The sequence below is a fragment of the Sorex araneus genome, chromosome 2 (genome assembly GCF_027595985.1).
Source record: "Sorex araneus isolate mSorAra2 chromosome 2, mSorAra2.pri, whole genome shotgun sequence".
Classification (NCBI taxonomy): Eukaryota; Metazoa; Chordata; class Mammalia; order Eulipotyphla; family Soricidae; genus Sorex; species Sorex araneus.
Window position 1 is genome coordinate 295,200,155 of NC_073303.1, and position 19,191 is coordinate 295,219,345.

Sequence of the window (19,191 nt, forward strand, 5' to 3'; positions counted from 1 at the left end):
GTGCTAGTTCTGACAATAATATAAAACTCTGAGCACACACTGACATGTAAAGTTGTGTTATACTGTAGGAAACTTCACATTGAAACAGTTTAATTTACTCAGGATTATCCAGCAAAGAACACACAGTTCAGTTTTTACTTTTATTCAGCATTTTTTCTTTCCTTTTTTACCTCAATTTTTAAACTATTTTTTCTTTGCCAGAAATATCTCAGTGCAATTCAGACTATGTGTAGCCATGTGCGTCCACCAAAGAAATAAAAACCAAGACCACTCATAGTTATACAGCCAGGGTTTTATACTTACAAAGATCTTACAGAATTTACTGACCACTACATTAATATTAATATAATTAATACTTACTAAAACATTAATCAGTATTAGTAATCACAGCTTGCTATTTGGAGTGACTTGTTTTGAGCATTTCATTTTTAAAATGCTCATCTTTAAAATTTGTGACTTATTCCATGCAGTCAGTATAAAGTGAGCATGTCTCCAGAAAAATGCCACTCACTCTTGAAGTCTGGCTTTTTCAAACCATGTTTTCTTTCTCTCTCCCTTCCCCTCCCCTCCCTTGCCTTCCCATCCCCTTCCTCCCTCCTTCCCTCCCTTTCTCTCTCTCCTCCCCTCTAAATTTCTTTCAATAAAAAATATTTTGCTCTTGGAATCTTGACCTTGTAGTCATGAATAGCATGACAATTATATCAACATGTACTACAAAGATACACTTACAAGTGTATCTTTGAAACAATAGAATCTTTCCCGTAGAAACTAGGAATTAAGCAAAGAAAACCAATCAAAACAACTAAACCAACAAGCAAAAAAAAAAAAAAAAAAAAATCAGAAAAATAAATCAGGGTTCTGGGCTAGGTACTAAAATTTCTAGTTTGTGCTGAACGATTCTGAAGTGGAGATTGTGACATTTACACTTGTGACATTTACTTGTGACATTTACACTTGTTAGGAATTATAAAACACTTTTACCTCCTAGGCTTTATGTGCAGTAGGCTTAAAAGTATATGACTTTAAGAATTTCTTTTGTGGCTACCGAATACTCTTTTAAAAAGAAACAATAACAAACAATATAAATCATCTTACTACATTATCTTGACATCATTTCATAGGATTTGTTTCATCCATGCTGCTACTACAAATTTTGAAAACTGAGAGAATAAAATCTGATGCCTTTCAATTAACACTTTCCAGTCGTTTTATGCTTCCTTACCACTAATTTCTGTTTAAAGTGGAAATTTAAATGGAAATTAGCCCTTTCCATAAACAATTCCCACTTACATGGATAAGGTGAATTTATTCTTACCTTACAATTTCTTCCATATGTTGTGTTATTATCATTCGTCCCATGAATCTAACAAAGAATTCACCATGTTAGAAAAAAAAATCATCAATGATAAATGACTTAAAACATTAATGGATAGAAAATTTTAGATAGTTTTAATATTATTCATATACATGAAATCAAATTAACCTTTTGTATAGATGAAGGTATATGTATGAACTCAAATTTCAGATTAGAAATGATAAAAAATACTTAGCAATAATTTAAGCTTTAAAAATATTTTTTGCAGGGCTCAGGCAATAGTACAGCATTTGCCTTGCATGTGGCCAACACGGGTTCAATCCCCAGCATCCCATACGGTCCCCTGAGCAAACCCCTGAGCACCACCAGGAGTAATTTCTGAGCATGCAGCCAGGAATAATAACCCCTGAGCATCGTCGGGTGTGACCCCAAAAGCAAAAAAAAAAAATAATCACCATCAGTTCAGCTAAGAATGAAATAATAAAAAATAAAATAATAAAAAATGTTTTCAAAATAAATGGCAATGCAAATGCTGTGTATTATTACTTCTATTAGTTTGGTCATGATGAGAATTAATAATTTGACAAAAATCAATTTTCACCCATTTCATAAATTATTCACTCTTTAATTTACTTATTCACACACACATTCACCCAATAAACAAGTACTGAGCACTACTATGGAAGTGTTAAGTGACTGGGCAGAATAGTAAGCAAACAACAACAACAACAAAAGCAAAAAAACTCAGATGAAAGAAGCTTAACTTCTGATTGCTTGAAATCTAGAATGAGGAGGCTGTTGACAAAATAAGATTTTAGAGCCTCTCAGTTCCACCTTCCACTACCAAAACAGCTCCATAACATGAGTTAATTCAAACGTACACTCTTAGTTTTCTACAACAGTGAGAAATAAATAATTCAGGGCAGAAGCAAATTCTAGACAGAGCTTCATTTAAATTATGTAAGCAGAAAAGAAACAGCAAACATTCCCCTACACACTCTCTGCCCCATTATTGCCCCAAAAAATTCCAGTAGGATGCCTATTTTCTTTCATTTTATGTCCTGAATTTTGTCTCTTTAAGCCTTTTTTCTGTCTATTCAAATTCTAATCTGTCATCTTGTTGCTCATCGATTTGCTTGAGCGGGCACCAGTAACATCTCTACTGAGAGACTTATTGTTACTGTTTTTGGCATACCTAATATGCACGGGTAGCTTGCCAGGCTCTGCCGTGCGGGCTTGATACTCTTGGTAGCATGCCGGGCTCTCCGAGAGGGGCGGAGGAATCGAACACGGGTCGGCCGTGTGAAAGGCGAACGCCCAACCACTGTGCTATCGCTCCAGCCCATTCAAATTCTAAACTGGATTAATTTATTTTGTACTTTTTTGGGAGCTTACTCCAAATCCACACTTTCGCTCAAAGTGAAAACTGTATCACGGTGATCCCGTTGCTCATAGATGTTCTCGAGCGGGAGCCAGTAATATCTCCATTGTGAGACCTGTTGTTACTGTTTTTGGCATATCGAATACGCCATGGGTAGCTTGCCAGGCTCTGCTGTGAAAGCAGCTTTACTATATTCTGTTGTTCTGATTATGAAGACTATGTACACACAATTCGCAAAATGATACAACAATATACAGTGACAATCGGAGATCAGCTCTGAGTGAACAGGCCCGAAGCAGTGATGCCATGAGGATTAAGAAAGAGACAGAAATAAAAAGCCAGGGGGCTCGACCCTCATACACTGAGAGCCAGCAGGGACTGCCTCCACAGAGGGTATTCCTTGTTTACAACCAGTAATCATCAAAATGAGAACAACAGCAGTGTTTGGGTCAGGTGCCTGAGTATCTTAATCTATCCGGGCTAGACTTTTACAAATCTGAGGGCCTTAGTTTATCGGTACAAACATCTTTGTAGTTTGTAGTGGGCTTTCTCTAGCAGAGATTTTTCTGGGAGAGGAAGAGAGCAGCTACAGGATGCCCTGCTGAGGAAGCATTCCGCCTCGCCTTGCCTCTGGAGACAGGAGTCTGGGTCGAAAGGTCCCATGAACTACCCACGCTGTCCTCTTCATTTATTTATCTAATCCTCACCAAGTGACATCAATGGGGAAACAATCCCTCATAAATCCACTACCTGAACACAAGTAGTGGAGTGAATATTGTGGGGTCTGTTTTCCAATTGATTTTCCATTCTCATATAAATATCTGTCTTAAAATAATAAAAACGAGATCCTTAAGTCACGGTGGTAGCATTTCACCATTTATCACTTCTCTTTCTCTCTTTTTTTTTTTTTGCTTTTTTTTGGGTCACACCTGGCGATGCACAGGGATTACTCCTGGCTCTGCACTCAGGAATTATTCCTGGCGGTGCTCGGGGTAACCATATGGGATGCTGGGAATTGAACCCGGGTCAGCCACATGCAAGGCAATGCCCTACCCACTGTGCTATCACTCCAGCCCTCACCATTTATCACGTCTTGCCAAAACCACAGGCTTGGGCCAGAGACAGAGCAGGAGGTAAGTGCTTGTCCTGCAGTCCCAGGACCACCAGGGGCCACTCCTGAGCTCCTGAGTGCCACAGTGTGTCGAAACAGCAAAAACAGAGTCTACATTAATATTTTTGAATGGACACACAGAATTGCATTCTGGGCTTACTGCATATTTGTTTAAATGATTCGTCATTGTAGGAAGTTTAGTTCTCTTCCAACTTACAGAGCCTTAAACAATATAGCCCTCTTTGGTATACATCAATCTTTCCTGGGTTGTGTTTTGACTGTGTGTGTTTGTGTGTGTGTGTGTGGGGGGGGGGGGGGTTGGGAGCTGGAGCGGGGTTAGGAAAAATTCTTAGTAGTAAATATGCCAAATAGGATCTAAAACATAAAAAGGTAAAAGGAACAGGTGGTTGTGATGATGGTGGGACAAATAAAGGAAAAGGGGCCCCAGAGAAAGGGGGTGAGGCACTTATCTGTCATGGGGTTCACCCTGGTCTGGTCTCTGGTACCACATGGACCCCCAAGCACTGTCAGGAGTCACTCTTGAGCACAAAGCCAGGAATAGTCCCTGGGCACCACTGAGTGAGGTTCACACAATAAATAACCAAAAATAAATAAATAAATTTAAAAACCTAAAGGAACAAAGGCTTGGAAAGGAAACTGGAGAGTGCTGTGAACACGCATCCGCCAGAAGCAGTTCCCGAACAGAAAGCTCTCCTGCTTTATTTTTTCAGTAGAACTGGCACAAACTATTTCTCACATACATTTGCTATTAGAGTTTAAGCTATTAACTAAGCTAATAACTATTAAAGTTTAAAAGGAGTAATGTGATCGCAATTAATAATTGGAAAGGAACTGATAATATTTAATGGTGAAAAATCAAACAGAAAATTGTCTAACCTTGGGGCTGGAGTGACAGCACAGTGGGTAGGGCGCTTGCCTTGCAAGTGGCCGACCCGGGTTCGATTCCCAGTATCCCATATAGTCCCCCAAGCACTGCCAGGAGTGATTCCTGAGTGCAGAGCCAGGAGTAACCCCTGAACATCTCAACATCGCCGGGTGTGACCCAAAAAGTAAAACAAAAACAAAAACAAAAACAAAAACCAACAACATCAAACCTTCGCAATGAAAATAAAACTAGAGTTTTAGTACTACAGACCTATTATTAAAAAAGTCAGAAAACTATTTAAAACAGTAATACTTAAGATTAGTTAAAAAAAAAAAAAGATTAGTAAAAAATTTTTTTGTTTGCTTTTGGCTACACCTGATGGTGTTCAGGGGCCATTTCTGGGTCAATGTTCAGGAGTACCCTTAGCAATGCTTCGAGGACCACATGTGTTCCTTATGATTTGAACCAGGGTTACAGCCACTTAGTTACCACATGCAAGCAAGTGCCTTACCTTCTGTACTATCTCTTAAATCTAGTAAAATCTCTTAAATGCATAAAAGTATACTTTGCCATGACAATAAAAATCAGTCCAGTGCTTTTGCAAAGTCATGTCAGTATTTCACCAAGATCAAACTCCATGAGAATTTAATCTGATAACTCCACTTCCACATCTCTTACGTGTTCTTAAATAGTCATCTAGTACAAGACTATAAATTCTAGGAGAAAGAATTTATCATAGTTTCTTTTGCCCCACTTTCCAGAAGTATTTATTATCTGTTGAATACATGGGTAATAAACATGTCATGTGTCATTTGAAATTCTTATCATTCGTATAGTCACCTGACATATCTATTGCCTACTGTGTATCTGGTATTATTCAAAAGCTTCAATTTAATAGCTAAATAAGCTATGTACATACAAAATATGCTTATGTATAAAAACTTCCATTTAATCACTATATTCAATTTAATATATACACATAAATTCTGCTTATAGAAAGTAGTTCAACGAAAGGAAAAATCTGGCACATACAATTAAAGATAAGTAACTTTTCAATATTTACAAAGACATAATAAGGTCTCCCAGGACCAGTTCTGACCTATGTACTTGGGCTATATTAGTGAACAAAACACACAGGGATGAAGTGACATTTAAGTGGGGGAGAGAGTAAGCAGTAATACAATAAGTCAATAACATAGAGTATGTTATGATACAAGAAAGCCGAATAGAGTTAGGGATCAGACAGCAACATCAGACAAGATCTCACTGGGGAGGTGATTTAAATAAGAACTAAAGAAGTTAGGTGAGATACAGTTAGGAGAAAAGGTATCAGTGGATATGGCATGTTTAAGGTAAAACAGGAACATCCATAAGGCTGGTGGTAAGAGAAAAGGAGCAGGACTCGGGTTGGAAAGGTTGGTGATGCAGTCATTAATGTCTACAGATAAAGTACTGAGTGGGAGGAAGTCGGAAAAAGTCATTGCAAGGGTTGAGCAGAAGAATGAAATAATCTGACTTACATTTTAAAAAGGAACACTCTGGTTGCTTTTGTGGGATTAGACTGCAAGGTTAAAAAGATAAAAACAGGAAAACCAGTAAGAATGTCTTTGACAGCAGTAATCCAGCAGGAAATGATTTGGGGTTGAATAACTTAGTACCAGTAAAAATGGTGAAAGATATGGGAAAGATTTGGGATAGATATTCTCTCTCTCTCTCTCTCTCTCCTTCTCTCTCTCTCTCTCTCTCTCTCTCTCTCTCTCTCTCTCCCCCCCCCTCCTCTCTCTCTTTCCTCTCTCTGTCTCTCTCCCCATTTTCCTTCCCTCCCCCACCACTTTTCTGCTTTTGTGCCACATCTGGCAGTGCTTGGAGCTTACTCCTGGCTTTGCACTCAGGAATTAATCCAAGCTGTGCCTGTAGGACCATATGGGATGCCAGGGGACAAACCTGGGTCGTTTAGCCCTGTGTAAGGCAAGTGCCCTACCCACTGTACTATCAGTCTGGCCCTGATGTATATTTTCAAAGTAAATGAGTAAGATGTTCTGGTAGAGTAGATTGAGATCCTAACCTAAAAGAAATTGGGAGGGAAGGAAAGGATAAGATGTGGAGTCATGCTGAATCCAAGTTTTAACCTGAATAATCAGAAAAATGGATTATCATCAACTGAGATGGGAAAGCCTGCTGACAGAAAAGGTTCTGGAGTTGTTTTTAAACAACATTACGTGGAGATTTCTGCTGCATACCTAAGTGCAACTGTGGAATTACTGGACATGAGCCCAGAATTTGAGAAAGAACTCTGGGATGCAGATGTAAATCTGGGACCTATCAGCAAAGAGATGATCTTTAAAGTTCTCAGTCTGGATGAGATCACTCAGGGCAAGAGAAAGGTACAGGCGGAGAAAGGAAGAGGATCATGGCCGATCCCAGGGGCATGCTAAAACAAGAGAGAAGTTCAGGAAGAAAAGAAGAAATAGCAAAACAGACTGAGAAAGTGAGTAGCAAAGCAGGAAGAAAAGAGACAAATGAGTGTTCCGGAAGCCAAGTGAAAAAAATGATAGTAAAGAAGAAGTGGTGTTGTTGAATTTCAAATTGGTGAATGTGTGATCAACTGTAATAGCAAAACACCCAAGTATGACATTGACAACAATCATTAAAACCACACTCCCCGGTGTTAGGGATCAACCTCAGGGTTCCGCGCATGCACTCCAGCTCTCTGGGCAATCTTGCCCAACCTAGATGGGCTTTTTTAAAACAAACAAAAAAACAAACAAACAAATCAATCCACGTGCTTTTAAGAAGTAACAGAAAACTTGGAGAACCAAAAAAAGTAATTAATAAGAAATCTTTGCAGTTAAAATTATGGTATTATGCTTTAAATGCTCTTACAGCATAAGATTAAGTTTTACCCTTAATTCAAAACTACACTATATTTAACTTTGATAAGTCAAGTTTTTTTAAGTTACATAGAGAAATCTCCGTCATAACTACAGGTATCCAAACAAAGATATCTGAGAAAGTCGAAAGACTAACTTTGAAACATTTCAACCAACAGACAGATATAGATAGAATGAAAAGACGCTGAGATAGGTTTGTAACATGTTTGTAATTTAGATTCTATTCTCAGCTATCAAACACATTTTAGTCTCACATGCAAGTCTCACGCGATTAGAAGCTATTTCCATTTCTGTTGCAATTTGCTGCAACTTGGTTAGACCTAGAAGGAACAGTCAAGTGAAGTGAACCAGAGTGAGATCTGTCCCTGCCGCCAGGTCGGGGACACCAAGCCTGTGCCGGGAATATCGGGCTCTGCCCTTCCCAATTCTCTGGCAGCCTGTGGAAGGCGCATCCTAGGTCTCCAGAAGACGCTCACTTAGGGGCTTTCCAGCAGCGGCCATGCAATACTTGCCCCCTTAACTATTTCACAGGGAACAAACATTGGACCCTTACACTGAACTCTGTCTGGAGTGGCTTGGCAACCTCACTGTGCCAACATTAACTTACTCCTAGCTCCAAATCACCTTTTCCTCCCACAGTGCGCAAAGGTACCTGTGGTAGTAAGAAACCACAGAATCCTAAATTACTACCACATTAGTGGCAGGGTCCCTGACACTGAAAGCCTACCTGGAACCCTCACATGAAACTCTAACCAGCTAGTTAGTAACAACAAAATTGCTCGGGACAATTTTGAAAGCGGAGGAAGAAAGAAACACTAAGCTGGTCCGCCCTGAAAGCGTCCTGGTGGTGGAGGTGGGAGGGGTGGGACTGGAGGGAGCTTGAGTGGAGACTTAGAGCCACTCCCAGACTGCGCCAGAGGAAAGGGGGAAGCAGCACAGAACCCACCACGCAGACGGAGTGGAGACAGCTGCCTGGGAGGCTCAGCCAGTGCTCACCAGCTCGAACCCTCTCAGACAAGGCCTTTAGAGAGAACATGCTGAGAAAGCTTAATGGGCTCAAAGAAACAATGGTACAGGTAGTCAATAAAGCAAAATTACGAGAGCACAAGAGAGAAGACTACAACCAGGAGTGACAGAACTGGGGCTGGAGGGACAGTACAGTGGGTAGGGCACCTGCCTTGCATGCAGCAGAACAGGGGTTGATTCCCGACATCTCATATAGTGGGCTGAGCACTGTCAGGAGTAACTCATGAGTGCAGAGCCAGGAGTAACTCCTGTGTGGCTCCCAAAACCAAAACCAAAGCAAACAATAGAAGGAAGTGAAGGAACTAAAGGATTTGGTAAGTGAAATAAAATAATTCAATGGAAGGCGTTGGCAGCAAACTTAAGAGCAGTGAGGATAAAATCATAGGAAACCTCTACAAACCAAGACAAGATCTCAAAATAAACAAACAGCACAAGAAAGAAAAAAAACCTCCAACCCCATCAAAAAATGGGGAGAGGAAATGAATAGAAGTTTCCTCAAAAATGAAATACAAATGGCCAAAAGGCACATGAAAAAGTGTTCCACATCGCTAGTCATCAGGGAGATGCAAATCAAAACAAGAAGGAGATATCATCTCACACCACAGAGACTGGCACACATTCAAAAGAACAAAAGCAACCAGTATTGGCATGGATGTGGGGGGAAAAAGGAATGCTCTTTTACTGTTGGTGAGAATGACAACTGGTCCAGCTTTTCTGGAAAACAATATGGACAGTCCTTCAAAAACTAGAAATTGAGCTTCTATATGATCCTGCAATACCACTTCCGGGAATATATCCTGAGGATGCAAAAAAGCACAGTAGAAATGACATCTGTACCTATATATTCATTGCAGCACTGTTCACAATAGCCAAAATCTGGAAACAACCCAGACTTAAAACAGATGACTGGTTAAAGAAACTTTGGTATACTATGCAGCTGTTAGGAGAGATGAAGTCATGAAATTTGCTTATAAATGGATAGACATGGAGAGTATCATGCTAATTAGTGAAATGAGTCAGAAAGAGAGGGACAGACATAGAAGGACTGCACTCATTTGTGGAGTATAGAATAACATCATGTGAGGCTGACACCCAAGGACAGTAGATACAAGGGCCAGGAGGATTGCCCCATAGCAGGAAGATTGCTTCATGAGCAGAGCGGAGAAGGCAGATGGAATAGAGACGGGATCACTAAGAAAATAATGGCTGGAGAAATCAGTCGGGATGGGAGATGTGTGCTGAAAGTAAATAACATGATGACCTCTCAGTGTCTGTGTTGCAAGCCATAATGCCCAAAAGTAGAGAGAGAGAGTATGGGGAATATTGTCTGCCATGGAGGCAGAGGGAGGGTGGGAAAGGGAAGGGTATACTGGGGATATTGGTGGTGGGGAATATGCACTGGTGGAGGGATGGGTGTTTGATCATTGTGTGATTGTAACCCAAAGATCAATTTCATGAACATGCTTAACTTCTACAGAGAAAAGGCAAAAACCCTTCATGCCATTAATCTCACTCAACATCAATGGCCGAATGCACCAATCAAGAGACAGAGTGGCAGGGTAGATCAGAAAAATGAAACCAACTTTCTGTTGCCTACAAGAGACACATTTGAATAGTCAGGACAAACCCAGATTCAAAGTTAAAGGCTGGAAAACAGTATTTCAAGCAAACAACTTTCTTAAAAAGGCTGGGATAGCCATACTTATATCAAACAACACCAACTTCAAGTGACAGATATGGTCACTTCTTAATGATCAAGGGATATGTACATCAGGAAGATCTCACACTCATGAATATTTATGCACCTATAGAGGGACGATCAAAATATTTTAAAAACTGTTAATAAACCAGAAGGAACAACACAACACTGACAATAATACAATAATAACTGGAGAACTTCAAAACTGCTTTCTCATCCCTAAATAGATCAACCAGACAAAAACTGAAGAAAACACTGGGCTTAAGGGAATAAGTGAAGTAGCAAATACATTGAGGCAAAATACATTCCCCAAAAGTTAAACACACATTCTTCTCCAGTGCATATGGGACATTTTCCAAGATAAACCACATGTTGGGTCATAAAACATACCTCCATAAAATCAAGAGGAAAGAAATTGTAACAACTATCCCCTAAGGCCATGAAACAATGAAAATGGAAGTAATCACACACAAAAAAAGAAAAAACTCAAACACTCAGAAATTAGCTCAATACTGAACAAACATGGGTCAAAGAGGATATTGGAGAGGAAATCAAGGTTCCCAGAAGCAAATGAAAATGAAGATTAAGATAAGAGTTACCAGAACAGATGGGACACAGCAAAAACAATGTTAAGAGTAAAGTTCATAGCAATTCAAGTTGTTCATTATGAAGACAGAAATGGCCCACATAAATAACCTAACTACATAGCTTGAGCAGATAGGGGGGAAAAAAGGGAAATTAAAGCAAGCAGAAGGAAGGAAACAATACAACTTAGAGCTTTACATTAATGAAGTGGAAATTAAAGACACAATCCAAAAGATCAACAGAACCAGGAGCTGGTTCTTTGAAAAAAATAAACATGATTGAAAAACCATTAGCAAGACTCATTAAGAAAGAGAGAAAGCCCTAGTAAATCAAATGAGGAGCAGAAGGGGAGATGTGTCATAACAGATAACACAGAAGTTCAAGGATCCTCAGGGGTTACTTTGAAAATCTTTATATCAGGGAAAGGGAGAAGCTAGTAGAAAGGCTACATTTTTGGATTCCTGTAACCTCCCAAGGTTGAACCAAGAAGAAACAGAACCCCTGTAGAGAAAATTACTACAAAGAAAATTGAAAGAGTATTAAAAAAATCTCACCCAATTGGAAAGTCTAAGTCCAGATGGGCCCACCAGTGAGTTCTTTCAAAGCTTTAAAAAAGACCTACTGCCAGTGATTTTCATGCTTTCAGGAAATTGAAAACTAGCTTCTATAAGGCAAACATTACTCTGATACCTCAAGTAGACAGACATCACAAAAAAAGGAAAACTATAGACCTATCTACCTGACGAACACAGATGCAAAGAACCTCAACAAATATTAACAAACCGAATTCAACAATACATCAAAAGATCATTCCCCACAATCAAGCAGGAAGATGCCCAGATGGTTTTATAAACAGAAGTTAATCAAAGTAATAAACTGTATTAGTACAAGGAAAAATAAAATCATATTATCAATAGACAAGGAAAGCATTCAACAAGATCCAACACCCATGCATGATTAAAAACTCCCAATAAAATGGGAATTGAAGAAACTTAACATAGATAAAACCATTTACCACAAGACCACAGCAAAAACTGAACTCAGTGGTGAAAATCTGAGAGCCTTCCCTCAAAGATCAGGCACCAGACAAGGTGCCCATTCTCAGCACTGCTACTGAATAGAGTACAGAGGTCTTTGCCATAGTAATTACACAAGGAAGAGATATAAAAGGCACTCAGACAGGGTAATTCAAACTGTATTTGTGGACAACATGTTACTATATTTTGAAAATCTTAAACACTCTACAAAGATGCTCCTAGAAGAACAGACATGTTCTGAAATGTAGCAGGCGACAAAATCAACATGCAGAAATCCATGCTTTTTCAATGTGCAAATAATGAATAAAAGGGAGAGAAATTATTTTTAAATTCCATTCACAATTTTGCCTCAGAAAATCAAGTATCTGGGAATCAGCTTAATGAACAGGTAAAAAACTTATGCCAAATAAATTAATAAGAATTTAAAAAAACAACAATAAATCACTACTAAAACAAAAGAGGATGTAAAGAAATAGAAACACATTCCCTGTTCATAGATTGGAAAAAAAAATCAATATTGCCAAAATGATAATCTTTTCCAAAGTTTCATGCACATTCAAGGCAGTCCCTACAAAAATATCCATAACATTTTTAAAGACAGATCAAGCACTCTTGAAATTCATATGAAATACTAAGGCCCTCCACTAGCCAAAGCTAGAAAAAGACAGGAGGTTTCTTCTTTCTCTAACTCCAAACTGTATTATAAAGCTGTAATAATCAAAACAGCATGGTACAGGAGAGGGTGGAGGAAATTAGGATGGGGTGGATACTGGGATGGATATTGGGATCAAGGTAGGGAAGAGTGGACATTCTGGGGAACAAAGATGTGCTGGACTGGGCTATGAATGAAACACTATCATCAAAAGTGCTGTGAACATGGCACCTAAAATTTGAAAAAATTAGAGGGAGAATAGTGGATGGTCTCACTCATCTGTAGTACATAAATAATATCATGTGATATTGAAAGACTTCACTATATAGTTCTTATCATTATAAAAATTAGATCCTTAAGCTGAATTTAAGATGAGTAAGCTGAGAATCACACCATACCTGTACAAGTCTGCTTCTGGCTGCTGGCATTCAATCACAGCTAAGAGAGAGTCCAAGTTGGCAACTGTTTGTAATACTGCTGTTTCTGGAACTGCCACATGGGTCTGAGAACAAAAAAAGGGATTAAATTGCAGTTTCAAGATCCTACCCAAGAAACTACTTCACATGTCTTTTACAAATAAAAATCCTGACATACTGCATTTGAGATCACTCAGCTTAAGAGTGGAACTGGAGGAAGAAGAAAGTAAAGGTCAAAGAAAGATACAGCCCATGGGAACCACTTGCTTGTAAAAAAAAACTTTTTTGTTACAGTTACTACTGTAACACTTTTTTAATTAAAAAATAACTATTTTTATTAAAAAATAACTTTAAAAATAGTTATTTTTTAATAAAAAATAACTATTTTTTAAATAAAAAATACCTGTTTTGTTTTGTTACTACTCAAAGTTGACTAGATCTGAAAACTGAGACATGTGCCCACCCCAAATGAGCACTACGATACGAAAATGTCCTGTTTTTCTTTAAAAATATTTTTCATTTTTTTCCTTAATTTGAAATAGCTAAGTCATAAGAAACTACCCTTGCTTAGTTACTGAACCTCTATTTCTTTAAATATAAAAATTACCATTTCTTAAAAAAACAAACAAACTGAATTTTAAGTTTTTGGTTCACCAAAAGCCAACACTAAAATATATGTATGCACACAAACCTTAAGGTTAGTTTCTCCATCCAAACTGGCAGTTGTAACATGACATGAACCATCAAGTCGATCTGAGGACAAAAGCACCAAATCTGCAGGGAAAATTTCATCTTTGGCTATTCGAACAATATCACCCACCTAAGAATTATAAGGAAAAGAAAATACATAGATTTTTAAAAGCAAGAACTTATTTTTAGTGGGTACAAAGTGATTTATTAATATATTAATGTAGGTGCTTAAATATTAATATTAATGTAGGTTCTTAATTTAAATATTTATTTAAAATAAAATGCTGAAACTAAAATATAATTGATTTCTATAATTAGGACCTAGTCCATACCCGAATGTTTTTTGATCTCGTTTTTACAAGGCCACCACTTCGAACCACATAAACAGGAGCTCCATTTACTTCATTATCTGAGTTATGTCGTAACCAATCTTCATAACCCTATCAAAGAAAACAAAGAATAAGTAGACTTTTCAGTACAATTAGCAGATACTTTTATTAAAAGAGAGAACAACTAGTAATCCCATGAAGCATTTCACTACCAATTTCACTCAAATTGGACATGGGGGATGCCAGGGATCAAGCCCGGTTGGCCGGGGGCAAGGCAGTCATCTTAACAACATCCTCTCCCACTTCCACAGCATGTGATTCTAATTCATCTTACATACTACTACTAGATCAATCTTTCCAAATATTATTTAAATGCACTACTCTATTTAAAACTTCCTTAGGAACTTGTATTGTTTACAGCAAAAAAAAAAAATCTTCCAGTCTCCTTAATTTAGAATAAATCTGTATTTTCACTAGTATCTTTTAGTACTTTCATATACTGTGCCAAACAGTCAGATCATCATCATCATCATAATACCGTGATCCTCGATTTTCTTTAGCGGTCTCAGTAATGTCTCCATTCGTTCTAGCCCTGAGATTTTAGAAGCCTCTCTTTACTAGTCCTTCCCAATGGTGCCGCATTGGAGGCTCTTTCAGGGTCAGGGGAATGAAACCCATCACTGTTACTGGTTTTGGCATATGAATATGCCACAAGGAGCTTGCCAGGCTCTCCCATGTGGGCAGGAAACTCTCAGTAACTTGCCAGGTTCTCCAAGAGGGAGAACTAGGCTATAAGATGACCAGGAGCTTGGTTTTATAGTCTCTGAATGTTGGCCATTGATGGGATTACATGGCGCTGGGAGCAGTTTCTGGGTGTGACCGCCTAGCTACTGGAAAATGGGGGATCTGGGCGGAAGAGGCCCAGTTTCGATCGGAGCAGGCTTGGAGATCTCAGCCCTGGGTTCCACACACACGTGGGTTCCTCTGCCGGTTCCTTCATGCATGAGGCTCATCTGAACATGTGGAGAGGAGCCTTGAGCATGGCTGTGGCTGAGTTCCAGAGGTCTTAGACTGCCAGGGGCTCTGCTTGGGGCGGGGAGGGAAACTCAACCCACCTACTCTGAGGGGCTCCGGTGAAGACAGTCAGGCGAGGGGGCAAGAGATTCTGCCGTATAATACACATGCAGTCTTTATGCTAGAAACTTCAAATTCTGACAAAAGGTATGAAAGACAATCTGAAAAACCAAGGCGAGATACATTCCCCAAAACAGGGTCTGCCTTTTCTTACAGTTGGCCCTTTGTCCAAATTGTTGTATTTTTCAGCATCTTCTTGGCCAATTGTCATTTTTTTTTGCTTTTTTTGGGAGGGTCACACCTGGCGATGCACAGGGGTTACTCCTGGCTCTGCACTCAGGAATTACTCTTGGCAATGCTCAGGGGACCATATGGGATGCTGGGAATCGAACCCGGGTCAGCCGTGTGCAAGGCAAACGCCCTGCCTGCTGTGCTATCACTTGATACCATACAAATGAAGTGATCCACTCTTTCTCGGAACATCCACAGTTCACTGACTCTTAATACTATTTTATTGACTTGTTCTAATTAATTCGGTATTTGCATCCATATTCCCTTCTTCACGGGTTTCATAGTTCACGGAGGGTAAAGACTTACATGCACCAAAGTCCAGTACCCTGCCAACTAGAAGACTTGATATGCAACATGGTTGGAAGAAGTGAATAAAAACATCACCAGTTCATTCATATTTAAGTACAGATAACTGACAATAAAGTCTTTTCTCTTTTGATAAAAGTACAAAGGGCGGAAGCTGACTTAAGGGTGGGGCAGGGGAGAAGAAAAGAGCTGGAACATGAAAACTCTGACACGATTCGCTCTAAAGATCCAAAATTTATTCCAGTGACTTCTACCAAGGGAGATATAAACCTGAAAAACAGGCCAGAGAGAGGGAGAGCACAGGGTTCCATGCGTGCAGCTCACTCTGATGTGATGGATATGGCACCATCAGAGCAATCTCGAGAATGGAGCCAGGAGTAAGCCCTGAGCTCCACACCCTCCACGCCACCCCCCCCCACCGGCAAATACCCTGAAAAACACATTGATATAATCTGTTTATTATATGAATAAAACTTTCTCTTATAAAAGAGATAGCTCTGGAGTACTTAAGTTGTTTTTGAAAAAGGAATAAAGTTCTTTCTCTGTAAAACTAAAGTTAGTACCTAACTGTACACTTGCAACTAGTTGCAACAGCAAGAATAATACAGGTATGAGGCATAATCTTCATACTTCCTACCATTAAATTTTATGAACTTTTGAAGGTGATGGATTTCCAATTATTATTTTAGTAACATCTCATTGTATAAGGTGTCTCATTTCAAAATATAAATTTACCAGCCATCTTTTCCACTCAGGGCATTACTTTCCAGTTAATCCCAGCCTGTTTTTGGCCAAATAATATATTGGGAGACAAGGGCAAGAAGTACTCTAAGATTCTGTATTGATTTAAAAATGCTCAATATTTTTATTAAAAATATTACTCTATTAAACAAATCCTTTGATTCATTCACCTACTGAAAAGATATTTATTGAAGGTCTGAAATGTGCAGGAACTGGAAGTAAACTGGTGTATGAAACAAAATCTCTGCCCCATAGAGCTGAATTCTTGAATAAAGACATTAGCCACTTATCATTTATTCAAATTGGAACAAAGAGAAACACATGATATGGGTGAAAAAAAGAAGGAAATGAGACTGAAGAGGCCAGGAAAAGGCTAAAACACTCAAGTGGAAACATACAAACAACATATGTGTGCTAGAGTTCGAGGAATTTTTAGAATACCTAAAATCTGAAAACCCTCAATCTATAAATGCCACTTCAAGATCCAACACTAGATAAGCAGCTAAAGCTATACAAAAGAGGTCCAAAGAGGACCAGTGATAGTACAGCAAGGAGGGCGTTTGTCTTGCACGTGGCTGACCCAGGTTCAATCCCACACCCCATATGGCACCCCCAGCCTGCAAGGAGTGATTTGTTAGCTCACAGCCAAGAGTAAGCCCTAAGCACCACTGGGTGTGGCCCTCAAACAAAACAAAGGTCCATGGGACAAATACGTGTCCCTTGGTGATATAAATAACTTGGAATAACCTACAAAATAGGCAATTATATGAAGTGACTTGGATGTTTACTGATTTATACAAATGTGATTCTCCAAAGAATAATGAAGAAAACAAAATGAGACTAAGAACAGGGCTGGATCGTAGAGGGGTAAAGGCTCTTGCCATGCATATGGTCAACCCCAGTTTGAATCCCAGCACTGGACATGGGGCCCTAAACATGAAACTAGGAGTATTCCCTGAATACCAATAGGTATGGCGCAAAGACCAATCATCCAATCAAAAACAAAACAAAACAAAAAAGTCCATCTTAGAACAACAGAATGGTTATCTCCGAAACATGAGATCTATAATGTAACCATTAATTCATACTCTTAACTTTCGGGGTTGGAGGGGCTGTTTGGGCCATACCTGGTGATGCTTAGTACTTACTCTTGCTCTGTGCTCAGGGATCACTCCTGCAGGGCCTCAGGGGACCATATGGGGTGCCAGGAATCAACCCAGGTCAGCCAATGCATGGCAAATGCCCTACCGACTGTCCTATCGCTCAGCCTTCTTTTTAACTTTTTTGTGTAATGATTTCATTTCAGAATTACAAAATGTTTGTCAATTTCATTTCCATGTCAATTAAAATATTTCCCGAATCTTATAAATTCGAAGCTTAGCACACTGAAAACAAGAAATTTCAATTAACTCTTTTTCACACTGAAGGGGATCACCTGCTAAGAATTTTTTAAGAAGTAGTAACAATAACACCTTGCATAAAAATCACCTTCATCACAGAAAGTTGTAAAGAAAAAAGCACTATACAATTTTTATTCATAGATGTTCATGTAGAAGTATATTTTCCACTCTCTGTATTTCTTTTGAATTGTATTTACAATCTGTTTCATATAAAAATTGGTTTGTATATAATGCTTATTTTGAGGTACTTTCTGTCAACAGAACAAAAAAAAATTTTTACAATGGTAATCATTCTGAGTTACCAGGTACCCGAATTATAGGGTGGCTTAATTTTACCATATGCAATATCACAAAATTTGCTTCTTTCTTATGTAAATTATTTTCATGACAATATTGTTACTTTAGAGCAGAACTATTTAACAACTTCTGAATCACTTGGGAGAAAATAACAAAAGAAAAACATTTCATACCTGCTTTATGGCAGTAACTGTTATCACAAAGAATAACGGAAGTCCACTGGTAATTGGGCTGGTAGGTGTATCTATCATAAGCTAGGTTAAAAACAAGAATAAAGAATATGTTCTTATATTGTACAGCTTACAGTATGAATATCTAAAATATACTTACTGGAAATTCTGAGCACAATATTCAAACTGTGCATCACAGTTCAGAGTAAGACATAATAGGATAAGAAGTATTATGCAGTGAAAATACAGCTTAATTCATAGTTTCATTTCACTTTGTTGGCTATTACACTATTGTAGGTGGAGTATGTAATTGACTGCACACCCACAAACACTGCTACAGCAGACATGCTCTGCATTTTCTTTTTTTTTTTCTGGCAGGGGCAGTGAGGAGGAACCGTGCTGGGGTCTACACCCAGCAATGCTCAGGGTTTACTCCTGGCTCTGTGTTCAGGGATCACTCCTGGCAGGGCTCAGGGGACCATATGGGTACTGGGAACTGAACCCAGCAGGCAAGCGCCCTGCCTGCTGCACTCTCTCTCCCCTTCTGCGCTCTGCCTTTTTAACAAAAATATATAAGGTCCCCAGCACTTGCCGAGCAATGGAGCTGTAACTGCTCAGAATTTCAATTCCTATTTGACTATGCTGATAAATGCTGAAGAGGGGTCTTTTCCACAAGTGACTTTGTTACACGTAGTGAAGTTAGAGAGGGATAGCTGTGAAAATGCTACTAAATATAAAAATCAGTAGGCTTCAGCCACCCACCCACAGACTGGTGCCAGACCAGGGGCTGAAAGGCGGGAAGCCCTGGGTCCGCAGGATGAGTCATAGATGCCCACCCATGGACGGGCATGCAAAACAGGCACTGGTCTGCAGGTATAAAGACTGAAGAAAGCC

General features: G+C 39.1%; 1 protein-coding gene across 5 annotated transcripts in view; it reads right to left on the minus strand.

The window, feature by feature from the left end:
* Positions 1 to 19,191, minus strand: part of ATP11B (ATPase phospholipid transporting 11B (putative)) — a 116,078-nt gene that overhangs the window by 68,448 nt on the left and 28,439 nt on the right. For 4 of the 5 annotated variants that reach the window (XM_055124852.1, XM_055124853.1, XM_055124851.1 and 1 more), the window contains exons 4-8: positions 18,301 to 18,381; positions 14,022 to 14,129; positions 13,691 to 13,819; positions 12,982 to 13,085; positions 1,316 to 1,363 (exon numbers count right to left, since the gene is read on the minus strand). In XM_055124852.1, coding sequence (XP_054980827.1) covers positions 1,316 to 1,363; positions 12,982 to 13,085; positions 13,691 to 13,819; positions 14,022 to 14,129; positions 18,301 to 18,381 — 470 coding nt within the window. Of the gene's footprint in view, positions 1 to 1,315; positions 1,364 to 6,213; positions 6,255 to 12,981; positions 13,086 to 13,690; positions 13,820 to 14,021; positions 14,130 to 18,300; positions 18,382 to 19,191 lie in introns of those variants that run through there. The other variant, XM_055124855.1, reaches the window with a different exon arrangement.